The sequence below is a fragment of the Astyanax mexicanus genome, chromosome 11 (assembly GCF_023375975.1).
Source record: "Astyanax mexicanus isolate ESR-SI-001 chromosome 11, AstMex3_surface, whole genome shotgun sequence".
In the NCBI taxonomy this organism is placed as follows: domain Eukaryota; kingdom Metazoa; phylum Chordata; class Actinopteri; order Characiformes; family Acestrorhamphidae; genus Astyanax; species Astyanax mexicanus.
The window spans coordinates 33,547,029-33,567,169 of NC_064418.1; the positions used below are offsets into that span (position 1 = coordinate 33,547,029).

Sequence of the window (20,141 nt, forward strand, 5' to 3'; positions counted from 1 at the left end):
CGAAGCTGGTTGAAAAAAGCCTTAAAAACACTTAAAAATGATGAGATTCTTTGATTTTACCAAATTGAAAACCTCTGGAATATAATCAAGAGGAAGATGGATTATCACAAGCCATCAAACCAAGCTGAGCTGCTTTAGTTTTTGCACCAGGAGCGGCATAAAGTTATCCAAAAGCAGTGTGTAAGACTGGTGGAGGAGAATATTCCAAGATGCATGAAAACTGATTAACAGCGATTAAAACCAGGGTTTTTACTTTTTTTTTTACATATTTGAACGTGTATTTTTTTGCTGTGACTGATAAATATCCACTGAATTTCTACATTAAAGGCTTATGTGGACATTACATAAACTTACATAAACTTATATTAAACTTTACATTAGTAAAGTGTTTCATTTTAGTCTTGCACCAATTGTAAATAAAGCCACAAACCTTTGGAGTTTCTGTTCATCACTATAAAAACAGATGAGCAATTCACAGTATCAGTTTGTTTCATGTAAGGGCATCAACTATATGTCCAATCGTTTGTGAACACCCCTCCTCATGAAGGCATTCTGCTACACAATGCTAAAACAGATGTGCAAACGTACACCCACAGATTGTCTGGTACCTGTAGATAAGTACTGCATTATAGAATAGGACTATACATGCTCTAGCAGTGAGCTAGATCAGTGCTTATTAAGCACTGGATTATACTTCTTTAATGGGCTATACTCATTGAGTACTTTTGGGATGAGTGTCACACTTCAGTTGCCATTTGTTGTCATTTTAATTAACAAAAACTTTCCAATATCAAATATTATCTCTGTATCTCTATAAGTATCTCTGTCTCTACAGCAGTACAGCTCTCACGCCCCTTCCACAGCCATTTCACTGCGCCCTCTGCTGTCAGCGATTAATCCCGTACACAGCAGGAGTCGCCTCAGTTAGAAGGCTAAATAACGTAGAAGTAAACTCTGCTCAGACTCAGAACTTCAGACAGAGCGCTTAATATTTTTTCCACTGTGGGTAGAACTATTTTAGTCCTTAAGTACAGAGCTAAATTTACAGCAGCAACCTTTCACTGTTGCCAGGCATTAAAAAAAAAAAAACATGTTCCCTCAATTTTAGACACGATAATCAGAGACAAGGTCTGTACTAAAATTAGTCTATTGTCAAGTAAAACACATGCAATGTTCTAATCTCCTTCACTACTCTGAATAAAACTGCTTTTCTAAACCACAAACAAAACAATTCATGTCTTTAGACTCTTTTAAAAGTTTGTTTTTCAAGTAGATGAGAATGTACTGTATGTATGTACATTGTTCTGAAAAGAAATGTCTGTTTAATCAAATAAAAATCCAATTTTAGTGTCTGAAAAAACAGCAATTTTAACGTCAATGAAAAAGTAATTTTGGAAATGTCTTTTACTTCATTTATCATGCAATTCTGACATTTCCTATTAAAATGTTATGTTAAAAAGACACAAATGTCAAAAATGGAAAAACTAGATGAAATGAGAGCTAACTAGAGCTAGATGTATATACATCTAAAATGTATATACAGCGCTGAAAAAAATAGGTATTCGTAGGTATATGTTTGAGTAAAATGAACATTGTTGTTTTATTCTACAAACTACGGACAACATTTCTTTAAAAATTTTAATTTAAAAAAATTGTCATTTGTTATTTGTTATTTACAGAAAATGAGAAATGGCTGAAATAACAAAAAAGATGCAGAGCTTTCAGACCTAAATAATGCAAAGAAAGCTCATATTCATAAAGTTTTAAGAGTTCAGAAATCAATATTTGGTGGAATAAACCTGGTTTTAATCAAAGTTTTCATGCATTTTGGCATGTTCTCCTCCACCAGTCTTACACACTGCTTTTGGATAACTTTATGCCACTCCTGGTGCAAACTGTTTTCCAGAGCTGTATGTATATAATAATCTAATAATACTCTCAATGTACTGAAAATTTGAGTCAAATAAATCTAATTGTTTTATATAATCTGCTATAATCTGGGAGTATCTAGTAATCTGAAGCATGGCTTCTGTTCTTTCATTTGTCTGTCATGACTCTGAACATCTTGCAGGGTTTTTTTAATATTGCATATGCTAACATTACATTGACGATACTGAAAGTATTTATTGTGAAGCTTTAGACACATTCAACTTTAATGCACCCAGTTAAACCTTTTGGAAAACATGCTTCTAACTTTTAATTAATCAATCAATCAACCACAAAATGGTGGTTAACATGGTAAATCAACCAATGGGTGACCCAAAGATCCCATAGGACGGTGACATGAGGTGTGCTCATTACTCATTGATTTTTCTGTAGCGATCATTAGCTTGATTACTTTGCACTAATGGAAAATAACAAGAAAATGCACTTAATGAATGATTAAAACTGCCTCTGATAAAAGGTTGTGATTAATTTGTTTACAGCAAGCGCTTCAAACAAAGAAGTGAAAGTAATGTGAATATGAATTTATCAAGACAGAATTCAACCAGGTCGCCTGTCTGCATTCAGGAAAGGAAAACAACAGTATAAAAGCATTGTGTCTGATGTCTTAAAGGAATAAAGCACAGCATAAACAGGACATAATTGTTAAAAGAGCAGAATCTACAGACTAAAAGGATTCTGCTTCTATAGCTGGAGTGTTTAATCCTGACAGAAACAGCAGCAATCAGAAGTGAGGCACTACACTGGCCTGGCTCTCATGAATGTCAGCAGTGTTTAGTCAATACAGGGTCCACTTTGATGATGATAATGGCTGAGAGGAATGTCTGATGAGAATGGAATACCTTTTTGGCTCTTTGGCTTATATTTGGTCCTTTACAAAGCAGCTTCTCAACCAGGTACTCTCTGTTCTGCAGAGGCAAAAAAGAGAAAAAGAGATCAAAACAAATCAGCGGCGGGCGGCTCTAAAGCGTAAAGGCAGGGATCTGAAGTAGCGAGGGGAAAAGGAAATAAATAAATAAAGCTTTACCTTGGCCTTTTGGAAAAATTTACATTTCAAAAGTTCTGACGCAGTCGGCCTGTGGAGATGTGGAAAAGGGGAGGCGTAAGTGAAGATGCCATGTGGACACTCTTAAAATAGATTTCTCTAACATACAGCAGCCACAACACTTAATCCTGGTCTGATGCACTACAATATAATAGCTGATATTAAGAGTAATTATTACTGCACGGATCCTGTTTGGAAAAAGCCATTATGTGCCATAGGCACATCTGTATCTATTTGACCCTAATTGTGTTTCTGCACTGAGCTCTACAGCACCGCATCTCTCTATTGATAGTGGCTGAACATATGGGCCAAATGGAAGCATAAAGAAAGATTTTCATTGGTCATCACACAGTAGCCCACTCCAAACAAGAGCAAGTGAATCAATGAACTAACTAATGAATTCACTATCGTACATTATAATGCATATCGATATGTTCACAAATGTAGACTACGGTACTAAGCAGTGGCTCATTGTTAACTTCATTATCTCCATATCAACAGTAAAGAAAGCAGAGTACCTCTTAGCAGGGTCCTTCTGAAGGCACAGAGTTATTAGTTTCCTAAAAGATTTTCCATATTTCTTTAACATCTCCTTATCCTCCACTCCCGTCTCTAGCATTGGGGGATCGTTCTGCAGGGTTAGCATTAAGACCTGCACAGCAAGTAGGGAAAGATGGCTGTATTACAAAACTGTATTGCAAAGTCTGTTCCTGGTACAGTGATATCAATTATGTTTAAAGTCAGAAAGGTTTGCATAAAAAGCTCAAGTCAAGATTTGAATTTTACACTTTCACAAATTTCTATTTTCATTTGTTTTAGATTATAAAAAAAAAAACACAAATAATAACAAGACCAGTCACCTTCATCGGTGGGTATCGGTGGTAGGGAGCAGATCCAGTGGCCAGCTCTATGGCAGTGATTCCAAAACTCCAAATATCAGCTTTGAAGTCATAACCTCGTACCTGAGGTCAACGCAGTATGAATATAGATTACTCATAAGCATTTACGGTACAGTAGGAGCGGCCAATATGGCCTTAAAATGAAATCACAAAATGTCAGGGTATTTTTGCAATAATATCCTTACGATAAGAAAAAACACTAAGAACATACTACTGTAACCTACAACTTTAAAAATGATAAGGGTTTTTAATTTAACTTAAGTATAATAGTTCAATAAAAATAATTTTAAATAAAAAAAAATCTGTTAACCACAGTACCTTATTTTTTGCATTATAAAGCCCACCGTATTATAAGGTGCACTATCAATAAACATCTGTGTTCTGGTCTATTTGCATACATAAGGTGCACCGGATTATACTATAAGGAACTTCTAATTCAGTAGGTCTCGCTGCAGGATGGGGTATCTTACTAAATTAAGTAAAGATAAGTTAAATAAACAAAACTGTTTTAAAAAAGACTTTCTTTTAAGTCAAATGAGCAATGGACGTTAATCTACACATTTCTCTCCTGAAAACAGATTATTTAGGTGAGTAAACATGATTTTTGGGAAAATTTAAGCATTTTAAGGGCACCTCATAGTGTGAAAAATACGATGACTTACTAAGACTGGCATAGTAATAAATTATAATAGTAGCAATAATATTAATGATGTTAGTAAAAAATCTTCGCAGTAAATTATAGATTGCTTCCTTACAGGACCCTGCTATTATAAAGATTTGGATTTTTTTTACATCACGTTACTGTTTCGTGTTATACTGTGCACTATACGACAATCCTAATTCACAAGGAGCAAATTTTAAGACTCTGTCAAACCTTGACAAACTTCGACATGTTGAGCAATGTCAAGTTTTGCTCAGTTTTCAAGGAATGCTGGTAAACTGGTACTCCCAGTAACATTGTGAAACAGTTCATCACATTGTGCAAGAGGTTCACAAACAGCTTTACCTGTTCCATCACCTCTGGAGCCATCCAGCACGGAGTTCCCACAAACGTTTTCCTAACTTTATGTCTGGTTACGTCCCCTCCAGTCGCCAGGAACGCACTCACACCAAAGTCTGTAGGGAGAATTATTCAAATGATCAGCAAGGAAAGAGAGATTTTAGCACTTTCCTAAAAGTAACCTAAACCCCTGCACCTGATAACCCAAGAAAAATACAGATTCACTTGTTTAAATCAGCCACAAAATGATGCGGTATGTATGTCCACATAAGAGCTTTTACACAGTGTGTGAGAGCCATTCAGATGTCAAAATCCTCATTAATCATCTTTCAAAGCAATGTATTAAAGTGCAGCTGATAGATGAACAACAGTAAGTTATCTTTCTAAATAAACAAACAATAAACATAAAATAGTTTTAAAAAATCATAGAATTTCAATCTTCTATATCACATTAAATATATACCAAAATAATTAGATTTTACAAAATAAGAATGTCAGAATTATGACACTGTGAAATCAGTTTAATTATGAAAAACAGACGTAATGGCAGACGCTCAGGCTGGGCAGTTAATCAAAATGATGCTTCGTGGTTTATTAAGAAACATTATATGATTACACTACACCACCTCACCCACTGTGATACACACAAGCAACATGGAGGAAAAGTATAAGTTAAATATAATAATTGTTAATTAATCACATTCTAGTGGTGCACAGTCATTTTTTTATTAAACATGATACTTACAGCTCTGGAATAAACTAAGAGATCACATTGTTGTTTTATTCTATAAATTACGGACACCACTTCTCCCAAATTCAAAATAAAAAATATTTATTTGCAAAAAAATGAGAAATTGGTGAAATAACAAAAAAGATGCAGAGCTTTCAAACCTAAAACAATGCAAAGAAAACAAGTTCATATTCATAAAGTTTCAAGAGTTCAGAAATCATTGTTTGTGGAATAACCCTAGTTTTTAATTACAGTTTGGTAAAATCAAAGAATCTTATCATTTTTAAGTGAGCTCTTTTTTACCAGAGCTGTATTTGGGATCAAAATCGCCCACTAAGTTTTTATATTGGACCCAACAGGTTAAACTGATCTCTGCAGCAAGAAAGAATTATATGGCTTAGAACAAGATGACCTAAAATGTTGCAGTTTTTTTAATGGGGTTCACAGCCCCTGTAAACCTTTAAAAGTGGTTCCTGAGTGCAATCAGAGCCAATAAGTGGAAAACTCAGTGGAACTTTTCTTTCACACGTTAAACTATTACAGCCCATTTTGAGAGCATGCTCCCTTGTTTGAACTCCACACAAATCAATGGCGGCCAAGGTCAGCAGTGCTTGTTATAAAGCTTGTTACATAAATCAAATCAATATGCCTGCTCTAGATCTGCCACTTTACCCGCGGGGAGAGAAACCACCCATATCCGGAGCATATCACACATAAGCAACATAGGAGTATTCCTGTTCTACGCCTGTTTTTCAGTAAACAATTTCTTTGTTGTATCCTTATGTGTCATCAATCTTATTTCCACCATTTCCTCCTTTATCCCTGAGGTGCAGATCAGGCTAAAAAAATAGTTATAAAATGTAGGATTTATGTAGACAACAGAGTACATTAAATGAAAGAACAACAAGTTGGAAAATATAATTTAATATAATATAAAAATGTCTCTGTGAGAGAGAACTGCATCATAGTTTCACACCAAAGGTTTTATTACAGTAATTAAGACCCAAAAAAGAGAAGAAAAAACAATGGTTCAATAACCCTTGCTCTTTAGTTTAAATTAATTGGCGTGGCCTTGGTGGTTTCAAGGTAAAGCAACATAAATCTCATTCATAACGCCTATAAATAGGGTGCTGGCTAGACGCAGAACAACTCCCCAAACTAATTACTGCAGCATTTTCACAGCTAAGGAAGCTTAATTAACGTAGAGCTATAAATAACCTTCATAGTTCCTGGAATTCTTTAATCCCATCTTAATTGTGCTGTGCACAGTATACACAGACTTCATGCTGGATTAGGTTCGCTACTTGACCATTCAGCATAACACAAGATTAAGAGAATCCATTAAAGCATATTTAATGAGTGTGTACTCAGAACATGCGTCCTCCTCTATGAAAGAACTCATCTTATAACATGAGGTTTGTTGCCCTTCTACACAGTCACAAGTAAGGTGGGGAAGGGGTGTGAAAAAATATTGATATTGTATCGTATTGGCGTATTTTGTTTTGCAATATCGTACCGGTTTTTTAAATCTTAGTTTACATGTAGACAGTAGTTAATTATATGCAGCTCTGAGAAAATTAAAAGACCACTTCAGTTTCTGAATCAGTTTCTCATCTATTTGCAGAAAATGAGAAATGTCTGAAATAACAAAAAAGATGCAGAGCTTTCAGACCTCAAATAATGTAAAGAAAACAAGTTCATATTCATAAAATTTTAGGAGTTCAGAAATCAATATTTGGTGGAATAACCCTGGTTTTTAATCACAGTTTTCATGCATCTTGGCATGTTCTCCTCCACCAGTCTTACACACTGCTTTTGGATAACTTTATGCCACTCCTGGTGCAAAAATTCAAGCAGTTCAATTTGGTTTGATGGCTTGTGATCATCCATTTTCCTCTTGATTTTATTCCAGAGGTTTTCAATTTTACTTGGCAGAGTAAACATGTTCATGTTTTTCACTGCTATACTATTATATACTAATACTGATTTTACTATACATTTAGTAGAATACAAAGAAGCAGAGCTGTGTAATATGCTAAAAATATTATACCACAATATTTAAAGATGTTTTTATAATATATAATATTTATTGCAATGTTTTGACACAAAAATATGCATTAATTGTGGCAGATTCTTAAAAACTGCTACTCAAATACTGAGGCACAGAGATATTTTTTTTTACATTTTTCGTGCACATAATCCAATTAAGCAGGATTATTCACACTGTTATAGTAAGATCAGTGCCATTTAAGCACTGATTATATACTTATATATTTTAAATTGCAATAAAATAATTCATCATGATAAAAGTTCATCATACTGCCCAGCTCTTCAAAGAAGTCAAAGAAGTCTAATTTTGTTACAAGTCTCCACTAACTAAGCCAGAGAAAGGAGGAATGCTTCCAGGGGAAGCGCATTGAGATCTACACAAACCTGCTATCTGCACTGAGCCGTCCTCTCCCAAAAGGATGTTCCCAGCTTTCACGTCCCTAAGGTCAAACATGGAGAAAACATATCTGGGTCATTCTTCTGAACGTCCAGCAGCAAAAACAAAACAAATCAATCAGCACATCTGATCAAATTACATGTGTTTTTCACTTTGAGTAAAAATAAGCAATAAGCTCACATAGGAACATGGGTGAACTCAGATGGACATTTGCTGTTAATTTGTTTAACACATTTGGGGGGAATAAAACATAAAATAAACTGATCAGAGAAATCGTGCTCAAAGTCAAATGTTTCCTGTAGAGAATTAGATCACCTATTTTCACTTGGAGGAACAACAAAATGTGTAAATTGGTGCCCAAACCTTTCCAGGAGGCATATGCATGTATCTGAAATCAAGTGCATTTATTACAGATTTTTTTGTTTCCTTTGCAACAGTAACAGTATTTGCATTCTGTCGCGTGGCGCTTTTTAACTGTACTGTGGCGCTCAGCTACTGTACCGTGGAGCTCAGCTACTGTACCGTGGAGCTCAGCTACTGTACAGTGAAGCTCAGCTACTGTACAGTGAAGCTCAGCTACTGTTCCGTCGAGCTTAGCTACTGTACCGTCGAGCTCAGCTACTGTACCGCCGCGCGCCGCTTTGTAACTGTTGCGCGCCGCTTTGTAACTGTCGCGCGCCGCTTTGTAACATAGCGTTGTTCCACATGCTCCCGAGAGCTTACTGGCGGAGTGCTGAATTTGGAACACCACCACCATGTTTATTTACAAGAACATCGCTTTAGTGATTTCATCTTGTTCAGTGCTTTGAGAGGCCCGGGCATGGCACAGATTGCCTAGTTTGAATACACTCTTAGTTTCAACCCAAAGGCAACTGATTGTGCTCTGTTATTTCAGACAATGCATCTGTAATTCTTTTCTACTTATACAAGCAGAGACTGAACACCTGTGTTAGGAATGAGTACATCTAAATGGCAGGTTGTGGTCGTGTGGATTGGCTGGTTAAAAGGTGCTTTGTTAAAGTAGTGAGATGTTAAGAGAAAGATACAAGTCTCCACATCAGTTATGAAATTTCTCAGTCTTTGCTTTTTTATTCCACATACAAAACAACAAACTGAAAAAATGTATATACACAAGAATGTACACTTTAGCTAGGAGTAGGCTGAAAAAAAGTGGAGCATGGTTACCACTTAGTTGGATTAGAAGGTTTTTCCTGTCCTACCTGTGAATTTGTCCATTTTTGTGCAGGTAATCAAGGCCCTCTAAAACTTCTTTTAAAATGCTAGCTATCGTAGGTTCATCCAAAACGCCATTTTTATGCTCTCCTCTGCTACATGTGTGCTTTATAATATCCAACACTGATCCTGAAAACAGACAGCAACAGGATATCTATTCAGAAACCACAGTTCAAAGAGAAAAGATGATGTTCAATGATCAGAATGATGGGAATCAAAGGACATCTCATGATATGATATTATCAAGATATGTTGCCCACAATAACTATGATATCACAATACTGTGATTCTGTGATCCTCTATATACAGCTCTGGAAAAAATAAGGGACCAGTTAAAATGATGAGTTTCTTTGATTTTACCAATTGAAAACCTCTGGAATATAATCAAGAGGAAGATGGATGATCACATCCATGAAACTAAGCTGAACTGCATGATTTTTTGCACCAGGAGTGGCATAAATGTATCCATAAGCAGTGTGTAAGACTGTTGGAGGAGAACATGCTAAGACGCATGAAAACTGTGATTAAAAACCAGGGTTATTCCACCAAATATTGATTTTTATACTCTTAGAACTTGTTTTCTTATTTTTATTTGGAATTTGGGAGAAATGTTGTCTGTAGTTTACAGAATAAAACAGCAATGTTTATTTTACTCAAACACATACCTAGAAATAGCAAAATCCGAGAAACTGATTCAAAAACTGAAGTGGTCTCTAAATTTTTTCCAGAGCTGTAGATCACATAGCAATTCTCTGCGATACTTTACGACATCTGTGTTACAAGTCTTAGAGAGTTTAGAGTGCTTAAATAAATTGTTTTTTTTTATTATTAAAAAAAATAATCAATATTGGACGCCGTGTATCAATAATGTGAGGCAAACAAAACAATAAAATGTATTGCAATATCAATATTTTGTGCCTTCCCTAATATCACAGTAAAAATTTTAAACAAGTATGTTAAAATATTCTAAAACGAAACCAGTTAAATGAAAAAAGATTTAAAACAAAGATATATAACAAAAATAAAACCATCAAACTAAACAAACAGGATTAAAAATCTAAAAGCTAGTTAAATGCTGAATAAATAAAAGTCAATCAGAAAAGCCATGACTGCAAATGTCCTCATTCAGTTTAGAATGAAAAATGCTAGGCTAATAATGCTAAAACTGGACATTGGACATCTAATAAGTCCTTTAAAACACATCCACATCATCTGTTTCATGTTAAAAAACACATTCTGGTTTACAGCCCATTAGAGGTTCAATACACAAAGTCATGGTTCAGTTCAGACCATACATATATCTATACATTTTTAAGCATATAAGTTAGGATTTTGGGATGCATTTACCAAGATAAGAATGTGACAAAGCGAAGTTACAAATTACATTAATTTAATGTTAAATTTAACACTATATTTACTGCACGATTTGAAGTGTATTATGTCAGGCATTCTGAGACTTAGATAAGTAAAGGTGCTTACAGTAGTAAAAAAAGCAATGCTAGCTTTACAGTAAATAGATTAAAATGGTCAGACCTTCTTAGGATGAAAAGGATAGCATTCACATTGCTGATATGGCCATTACTAGAAGTGTGTAGGTCACACAGAGTCAAGGGAGCACTTAGTACTCTTCTTGAAGTGTGCCGAGCTGCTTTAAGATGCTGTGTGTGGTGTGTGGTGGTTAGCTTCAAAAGTGCTGGGTTAAGGCACATTTTAACCCACATCATGCTAGACTGGGAGATTTGCGGAATTAGCAGAGTCTCTTTTCAAAAGATCTTTAAGCTCCTTTACGTGTTTTCTTCTAAGCAAGGAGTTTCCTGTGGGACTCGTAGTTTAAAGAGATGGTAAAGATTGGAGTAGAAGAAGATAACTGGTGCAACTTACAGTGACAATATGAAAATGAATAAACTGTTTAAAAAGTTTTCTTACCTCCACTGAGGAGCTTCATAACCAGCCAAAGCTCATCCTTCACTACAAATGAGGTATAGTATGTGACTACATTCGGGTGGTTGCACTGGCTCATTGCTTGGATTTCTTTCTGTATTGAGACAGGAGAAAAGGTGCAAATCAGATCAGTTATAGTAGTGTACATTTGCTTAGAAACAATTAATCAATAAAAAATGAAAATGAGTAGCCTGAAATAAAAATTAAGGACACTCCTCTCACATGCAGCTTTCTTATTTTATTTATTTATTGTCAAAAAGGAGATCCACTTATTTATAGTAAGCTTAGATTTCCAATGTTTTCAACAGCATGGTTAGCAGCAGCGCTAGCCACGGTTATAAGCACTTAGTGCCAGTAAAATGCCACCAGACAGTGCTACACTGAGGAACCCGAGTGTTCCAGTTAGCCAGGGTGATATTAAATAGCAGTTCTTCCAATGTAGCTTGTTTTAACACGGTAACCGCACAAACTACAGCCTGATATACTCACCTCTGAACAGTGAAAAAAGCTATTCTAGTGGCTCATGCTAATACTGCTTCAGCCTTAGTGCTGAAGAAACTTTTAAACAGTTTCAAGATTTCATTATTGCAAAGCTTTTGTGAAACCAAAAAAACATGTTTTTATCCCTATGAAGAAGAACAACAAGAAGAACAACAAGAAGAACAACAAGAAGAACAACAAGAAGAACAACAACAAGAACAACAACAAGAACAACAACAAGAACAACAACAAGAACAACAAGAACAAGAACAACAACAGACCGGAAGAACAATAACTGCATTAGGAAGAATTGTACAATATTGTAATATATAAATGTTGTTTTTTTTATCATAAAACTGAAACCCTATCTGAGATACACAGAAACACTGGTATTATTAGTATTGTGCAATAGTGACGCAAAAATAAGCTTTAAACAATATACAGTTTAGCCTATATTCAGTCTAGGATTAATTTTAATGTATCCTTTTCACCTGCTAATGTTCTTTACATCTGTCACTGTACACTGTTAAGAAGTTTAAGTAAACAAAATCTTTCATCATTTAATATCCACCACCAGGCCTTTAACAGGCTGTTTAAACTGGATCAGAATAAATGAAAACCCATATTTCTGCATCTGCATTTCTGCAGTTTACTTCACAAAGAGAACACTCATTAATCAGAGCATCCCTCTCCAGGCTCACAGCTCCAATCCAAAAAAAGATCAATGGAAAACAACTCAATCACCGCAGTGACAGTGTAAGTGGCCTGACGTGTGCGAGAAAGAGAATACTTATTCCCACCCTGTTACAATTAGTCTTTCAGACTATAAACATTAACACCGAAATGTAGATTTACAATGGATTAGTAATCATCAATCACAAACCACACGCAGAGCATCATTCAGAATGTACACTTTTTCCAGTGCCTGACTGTTACCTTATTCCTACACAAACTTTCCAAAATAGTGCTCGTAAGTGTATTGGTATGTACACTAGGGGTATATATATACACATTATAGCTGTAATATTAGCAGTATACTGTCTTTTAAGCAGTCTATTTTGAATTTTGGCCATACTGCTTACCCCTAATGTACAATCTTACACTCTTAATACAGCTTTATTCTCAATTTATTACGTTATTTAACCACCTTACTGCAGTTTATAAACCAAAATACCAAAATATAAACCAAATACAGTAGTTATAATGATTAATTCTCATTTTTTCACAGAAGAAACAAGAAAGAATGCATGAAAAACTGACAAAAATGTCAGAAGGTAATCAAAAGTGTAAAATTAACTACAGGAGATGCTTAAATTCAGACACTACGAAAAAAAAAGAAAAAGAAAGGTGAGGTGCTGGGACACTAAGTGGCTCTGTGTGTGCCTGAACTCACAGTTAATATTGTTTTCATGCCTTATTTTGCATAATTCTTTTGTTTGCCTTGGATGATTTAATTTGAGCTTACTGCTAGTATTTGTTTGAATGTCACAAAAGTGTACAAAGAAAACCTAATTTAAATAAATGTATGAATAAAAAAAAACAAATAATTTCTTATTACCTCAACTCTCATTTTTACTCTGACAGAGTGGTTTAGGCTATCCAAATATTCTATTAATATACCCAACCTGCTGTTATATTTAAGCAGCTATACCTATAAATATACACTATTGCTTGCTTTGACAAGAAAGCACAACTGGCAAATCAGCTGACTGCATTGAACTCTATGCACTCGGTGACTGCAACGCTTGAGGAAATGTGTGCATCGTCAGCAGCCACCTCTGATTTGGGTTGTGGACATCTTTTGATGGAATGCCCTCATCCACCTTTTGTAACCATTGGGCTCTGAAACTAGTGGAAACACAGGTCAGTTCTTAAAAGATTCACTAGTCTGCAGGAACTGGCACCCAGCTCTGGTACGAGCACCAGCACCTTGTTGGTGGAAAAGGTGGTAAAGGAAACCTTGTGTAGGTCTAAAGATGATGCAGATATTTGATATTTACATGTCAGTTCTGATGCACACATTTATTAACTGAACTGTTATACATTGGTTACACTGTTATATCTGAATACTAGGGGTGTCACGATCTCGATATTTTATCGAAATCGAATCGAAATGAGGTCATGGTCTCGAGTATCGAAGTCAAAATGAGGATCGACGATCCCTCCCGCGCGCGCTACGCAAATAGCGCAGCGCGCTACGCAAATGGCGCGGCACCAACACAGCGCATCCTATTCATTTAAATAGAGAGCCGCTGCATGAGCGCAGCCCCGCCCTCAGTTCTGCTGTGTGAGAGACAGCTGCCTTTCAACCACGGAGGAGAAACTGAAAACGGATTTATAGAAATATAGACAGGGCTCTCAAGTTTTGAGTGTCGGCGGGAGTGTGATCACTGTTTTTTATCTGTCCAACGGGGGAGGGGGGGAGGGGGTTGGGCGCGCAGGTTTTGTATCTGTATCTGACGCAGGGGTGGGTGCGCGCAGGTGAGAGCGTGTGAACTCGCTGAAATGCGTGTGTCAGTGTGACTTGAGAACACTGACTATAGATCACAGTGAGGTGGATTAAAAATCTTAAACTTATAATTGACTACACCTGTTGCTTTCCATTGAATTAAAAAAACATCTTTCTCTCAGATAAAGTAAACACAAGCGTGTTTCTGACTAAAATAAAAGCTTTTCAGGAGAGATATAAGTTGTGTAAATATTTATAAGACAATACCTGACAAAATCTGTTTTAATGACGTTAATAAACATCACTGTGACAGCGCTAGTCACAGTTTCACCACATCACTTATCTAACCAGCCTGTACTGATTTCTGCCCCCCAATAATGCTTTCAATAACCTCTAATAGCCTTTAATAGTCTTCAGTAGCCTTTAAAAGACTTACCTGGCGGCCGTGGTGTGTCCACTAAACTCCGTAGTTATAAACATCCTGAGGTTAGCAGCGCGCTAACTGACCTGTTTATAATGTAATCCCAGCAGTGACTCCGTGTCGGCTGTTCTAACCTGCTGCTGTTAGCTGCTTGGGCTGAAAGATGAACTGTAGTGAGCTGTATTATCCGGTTAGTGGGGTTAAAACCTTTATTTTACAGAAACAGTAAAAACGGACTGGCTGAGCCCTGTAGCCCGTGGCTGGGCTGTACTGAAGTAGTGACTGAGTGAAGAGAGCGGGGCTTGTGCTGCTGCAGCTCCGACTAGTGGTTTGATGAAGAACTGCAGCTTCATGTAAGTGAGCAGTTTCACCAGCCATCCACACACAGCTCTGATAAACTGCTTGTTTTAATAGTGCACACTGTTGCTACCAAAAAAAGTCACTAGATGGCATTACCATATATATCTTAATAAATAATAATAATATTTATAATATTTATAATAATAATAATAATAATAATAATAATAATAATAATAATAATAATAATAAATATATTATTTAAATTTTATGAGGCATAAAATAATAACAAGAAAAAAAAACAAGAAAATCGAGAATCGAATCGAATCGTGACCCTCAAATCGAAAATGAAATCGAATCGAGGATTTAGAGAATCGTGACACCCCTACTGAATACCATCAGCTAATTCTGCGCAATGCACATCAGAGAATTCTATATATGGGCAGAGGAAAAGTGCAAGCTGGACAAAATGATTACGAGCATCTGTTTGTACATAAATGGCAGAGGCAGAGATTAAAGGACTTTTATTTGAGATTTATCTAGCCTTACCAGTAGTTCTTCCATGCTGGTCTGGCATTTCTCCAAGTTGATTCTTTTGACGGCCACACGCTCTTGTCGAGGGGTGCAGAGAGCAGCCTGGACTACTGCTGTGGCTCCACTGCCTAGAGAAAAACAGTTAAAAAGGTATTACACATCTCACACATGTGGGAGTGATAATTAATACTATTATAAATGAATATACAAATCAGAAAACAGAAATTCCAGGCAAAGTAAATTAGTAAAATGACAGTAAATAAGATTAAATTAATGAAATGTGTGATTCCAGAAAGTAACAATAAACAGAAAGTAGAATTGGAGGGTGATATGGCAAAAATTGGTTAATCACAATAATAATAGATTAACACTTCAATGACAAACGCATGGATTGTGTGTCTGAAATAGTTCTGAAAGGATATAAAATGTGTCTAACTTTTCTTAACACTTTACAATTTACAATTTAATAAACAACACTTTGAAATTTCATAGAACTGTTTCAATAATGTTTGATGCTTGCATTTGTCCAGTGTTGTATATGTGCCAGTAATAGGCATAGCATACTTTGAAACATGAATTCCGATGTAACATATCAACATAATTACAATGAAATGAAGTGTAATAAAGTGTAAAGCCTTATAAGCCAATACAGAACTGTCAAAGCGATCAGTAACTAGCTCAGGTGTTGTACTAGCTCAGTGTTCACAAGTTTTAAAACTCTGCCATGTTCAATAATAGTGTAATTTTTGCCTGTACTGAAACATTCTACATGCTCCGCTTCTATCAAATGACTGCAGATAACACTGCACATGTACCCGTCCCATTAAACAGCATCAATACTGAGGGCCTGCTCAATCACCATACAGCAACGCAGTGCTGCTGTTCACACGCAGAGTGTGTGTGACCCACCACACACACCATGCCAACTGCTGCTGACAGATAAGAAGGAGGGGGTCCTGAATGTACAGCAGTGCTGATTAGGAACACAGCACAAATGAACAGAACAGGACCTCTTCAGTAGAGAACATCGCTTATCAGCCGATATGATAAGGCCCCACCACAGTTCATCTATAGTGACCCGCACTATCTGTGACTCTGAGACATGGAAGGGTCTTTGAGGGGTTATGTTTGTTTTAAGCACAGAGCCTAGGGTCAAGTGTATTAACTAAAATAACAAGGTTTATAGAGCAGAAAACAGAATTACAATTGAACAGATAAAAGTTATCAATGAACTGATAAGAAGGGGAGGATTGTACAAGCATTCTCTTTAAAAGCCTCTATAAATATTAAGCAGAAGTAGCAAGAAAGGTGGGATAAGTAGGTAACACTTGAGAATTTGACAACAATGCCCACATCATAGGTTTTCTGACCATATCAGATAATAGTCATAGCTGCAGCTGATCAACCACTGACTTGGCAGATATAAAATTGTATGTGGTTACTATATACAATTATGGACCTTTTACATTTACAGTAGAATTTATGAAAATTAGGGCTGGGTGATACTGTAAACATATGAGTAATTCTCAATTGAGTTGTAACAGCACAATTTAAAGTATCCTATGTAAAGTTTCCTTTACATGTAACTGCATTTTTTAACAAATAGTAAGCAGCCACCTTCAATCTTACATGCAGCTTTTATAATAAACACAATGCAAACATAATGTGCTTAAATTTCAGGTAAGGAAAAGTGCTAAATATGAAAATTCACTGCCACATAAAAGTTTTTACAGGAAGCTGACAGATTTTGTTTATAAAGTTATACAATCTTGATTACCCCATATTGTTTTTCTAATTTGATGAATCAAACTAATATGATTAACCTCCCAGTCAGGCTTGCCTTGCTTGGCACTATGTTAGCTCTCTAATAGCTTGATGACAGTATAATAACAACAAAACCAATTATCATAATTCTATACCTAAATCTATTCTAGTCTTTCTAAGCTGTTTAAAAGTCTGTAGAGAGAATAAGGAAGGTGTGAGACAGTCTCTCAGGAGGCCTGGGGCAGACTTCACCTGAGATTTACTCTCCTGGAACCAGACAGTCTACATGCCACTAATGCCTGACATCTTCCTGGACACGTGCCATTAGAAAGCATCGTTTATTAGCAATCTGACAGTCTGCCACACTATCTAATAACTGTACCGTATAAGCAAGGGCGCGATCTCCACGCAGGCTGATTTACAGCAGAATGCGCTGCGTTTTAAGACAGTTAACCGGTCAAATACAGCAGTCACTGTCTATCTGTCACATCCGCATTGCATTAGTGAGCCCCGGCTGCTCCGCTGGAGCTACACACAGCAGCGCATGAAAAAGCCGGTAGGCCCGCTTCGCCATTCACCAGAACAAACAGTATAAGTACCGGAACCGCAATCAGCCGCTGCCGAGAACCAGCCCAAACTCCCCGCTACTAACCGATAACCTCCTGGAGCTCGTACGCCTCCTTGACAATCGGCCAGCTGGTCGTGAGCACTGGTTGCGGATTCTGGACGGGAGCCGGAGACTCGCCTTGCTCCGCCATGATGCTGCTGCGGCTGGGCTGCTATGCTAGGCTAACGGTGCGGAGCTCAGCTTATGGACACACTTTCACCTCCTCCTCCTCCTCCTGTTCCCACAGCAGCAGCTTCAGCCCCAGCTTCTGGTTCCTGCCCACTACAGAAACAGCAGGAGAACCACCCACTCACTACAATTACCCCGAAAACTAGGAGTAAACACCAGTTTTCTCCTAAAGCTTCCACTTCAGCTCTCTCTTCATTTACTAAAGTCACTCAGAGTCAGGCTGGCAGAGGAGATAATGTTTTAAAGAGGAAGTTAGCTAACAGTTCTTAGCTAAGCTAAAGGTTAGGCTTCTTCCTCTCTGACTCAATAGATATAATAAGTTAAATTAATGATAAAATAACATTATAATAATCAAATATTACAATAGAAATTCCCACTGGTGAAATCCTGCATAGCTAATTTAATGAAGGAATATTTTGTGGCCACGACTTAGTAAGCTGTGTAAACAAGATAATTAGCTACCTAGTTAATTAGGTTAACTCGCTAACATATGCTAACCATACACTAGAAGACTATGAAAAGACTTTTAAAAGACTAATGCTGTCCTTACACCTAACGATTTTCAAATGATTTCACAGTCACAGATTAATTTCCAGAGTCCAGATAAAATCAAGTCTGGCTAGAGACCAGCTGCAGTGGAGTCGTGGTCGCGTCTGGATCGTTCAGTCCTGAGACTTGGCTGCTCATAGTCACGAGAACAATGTTAACAACCAATAGGAAGAAGTAAGAATATATTTCACCTGACAGTTTTTTTTGTTGCAGTATTTGTCTTATTGTGCAGAGTTATTTTTAATTATTTATTATATTTAATTATTACTGTATTAATTCTATCTAAAGCAAAGGCAAATGTATAGTAGTGAAACGGTGATTCTTTACTATACCATGTTGTAGTAAAAAAAGGGGGCAATGAAGCTTATAGGCAGAGTTGAACACAAAATGCATTCTATTAAAAAATATCAAGAATTAGAAAAATAAACTGTTGATGGGGACAAAAGCTGTGAGTCTTCGATAAATCACAGTATTGATATACAAATTTGTAACTTAATATGTAATATGTATTGTATGTAAACTCCACTAGAAGCAGGATGGGAAATAACCTTAGAAAGAATCTAGTTGCAGTCTTGCAAATTGTGATCCCCAGTCTTTCCTAAATCTTAGTCTGTGACTATTCTGTGACTAAAAAGTCTGTGAGAGGGTGTCAGACTTCAGTCTGTTAAAAGTCTTTTCAGAGTTTTTTCAAAGTCGTGTAGTGTTTGGACAGCTTAAAGTCTGACACCCTCTCACATTTAAAGACAAATCACATACTAAGATTTGCAAAGATTGGGGATTTTGCAGGTTCACTATTCTAAAAGACAGCAATTAGATTCTTCCTGATATTATTTATAAATAAAATTTTATTTATCTTATTTATTTCATTAATTTATAACATTTTATATTTTCCACTCTGTCTTGGTACAAATGGGAAGACACATTAAAGAGACACTCTTTGCTCACTTCACAGCTCTATTAATTTCTCCTCCTTTGTACACTACAGGAGAACCGCGGTTTCCGAGCCACCATCAGAGTCTAATCCACGCCCAGTTCTGCAAACGTTCCCACATTTGCCTTGCTGCTTCCCTGTAGATCTCCTATTGGTTGTTTAAATTGTTCATGTCACTATTTGCGTCAGCCAAGTTTCAAGAGCTACGATAATATTAAAGATGTTAAACTAGATGATTTTATTTGAACACCAGGACAAGAAAAATCTGGCTAAAGCCTTATCCAGACGGGATTAGTTTCTCAGGGGGTCCTGGGGTAATTTTTTCTTTTATGGGGAGTCCTCTGTCATTTTAATTCTATCTGGGATGGCCATGTATGTGTTTTCTTAGACGTCACCTGATAAAATTATAGGCTGAATTACCTACTGTTTTTCGCTGAACCCCGTGGTCCTTCGGTATTTTAAGTCTTGTCCAGATCCATGTTCAATCCTAACCACCTTACAGTGAATGATAGAGATGACGCGACCACAACTCGACTCACTCGAAATCACTTGAAAATCGATTGGTGTAAGGTCAGCATAAGACGTGGCTCTATGTCTTGCTCAATTGTGGCCATGACTTATTTTTATTTATGTGTAGGACTGGATGATATGGTTTAAGTCTATATTCCAAAATGTTTCTTAA

At 36.5% G+C, this 20,141-nt stretch overlaps 1 protein-coding gene across 3 annotated transcripts in view; it reads right to left on the reverse strand.

Moving 5' to 3' along the window:
- stk39 (serine threonine kinase 39) overlaps positions 1-20,141 on the reverse strand; it is an 81,113-nt gene that overhangs the window by 59,902 nt on the left and 1,070 nt on the right. The window contains exons 1-10 of one of the 3 annotated variants that reach the window (XM_022680014.2): positions 17,836-18,199; positions 15,435-15,547; positions 11,224-11,332; positions 9,285-9,426; positions 8,052-8,107; positions 4,895-5,004; positions 3,850-3,951; positions 3,508-3,641; positions 2,972-3,020; positions 2,787-2,852 (exon numbers count right to left, since the gene is read on the reverse strand). In XM_022680014.2, coding sequence (XP_022535735.1) covers positions 2,787-2,852; positions 2,972-3,020; positions 3,508-3,641; positions 3,850-3,951; positions 4,895-5,004; positions 8,052-8,107; positions 9,285-9,426; positions 11,224-11,332; positions 15,435-15,547; positions 17,836-17,941 — 987 coding nt within the window. In that variant the 5' untranslated portion in view covers positions 17,942-18,199. Of the gene's footprint in view, positions 1-2,786; positions 2,853-2,971; positions 3,021-3,507; positions 3,642-3,849; positions 3,952-4,894; positions 5,005-8,051; positions 8,108-9,284; positions 9,427-11,223; positions 11,333-15,434; positions 15,548-17,835; positions 18,200-20,141 lie in introns of those variants that run through there. The other 2 variants (XM_022680015.2, XM_022680016.2) reach the window with 2 other exon arrangements.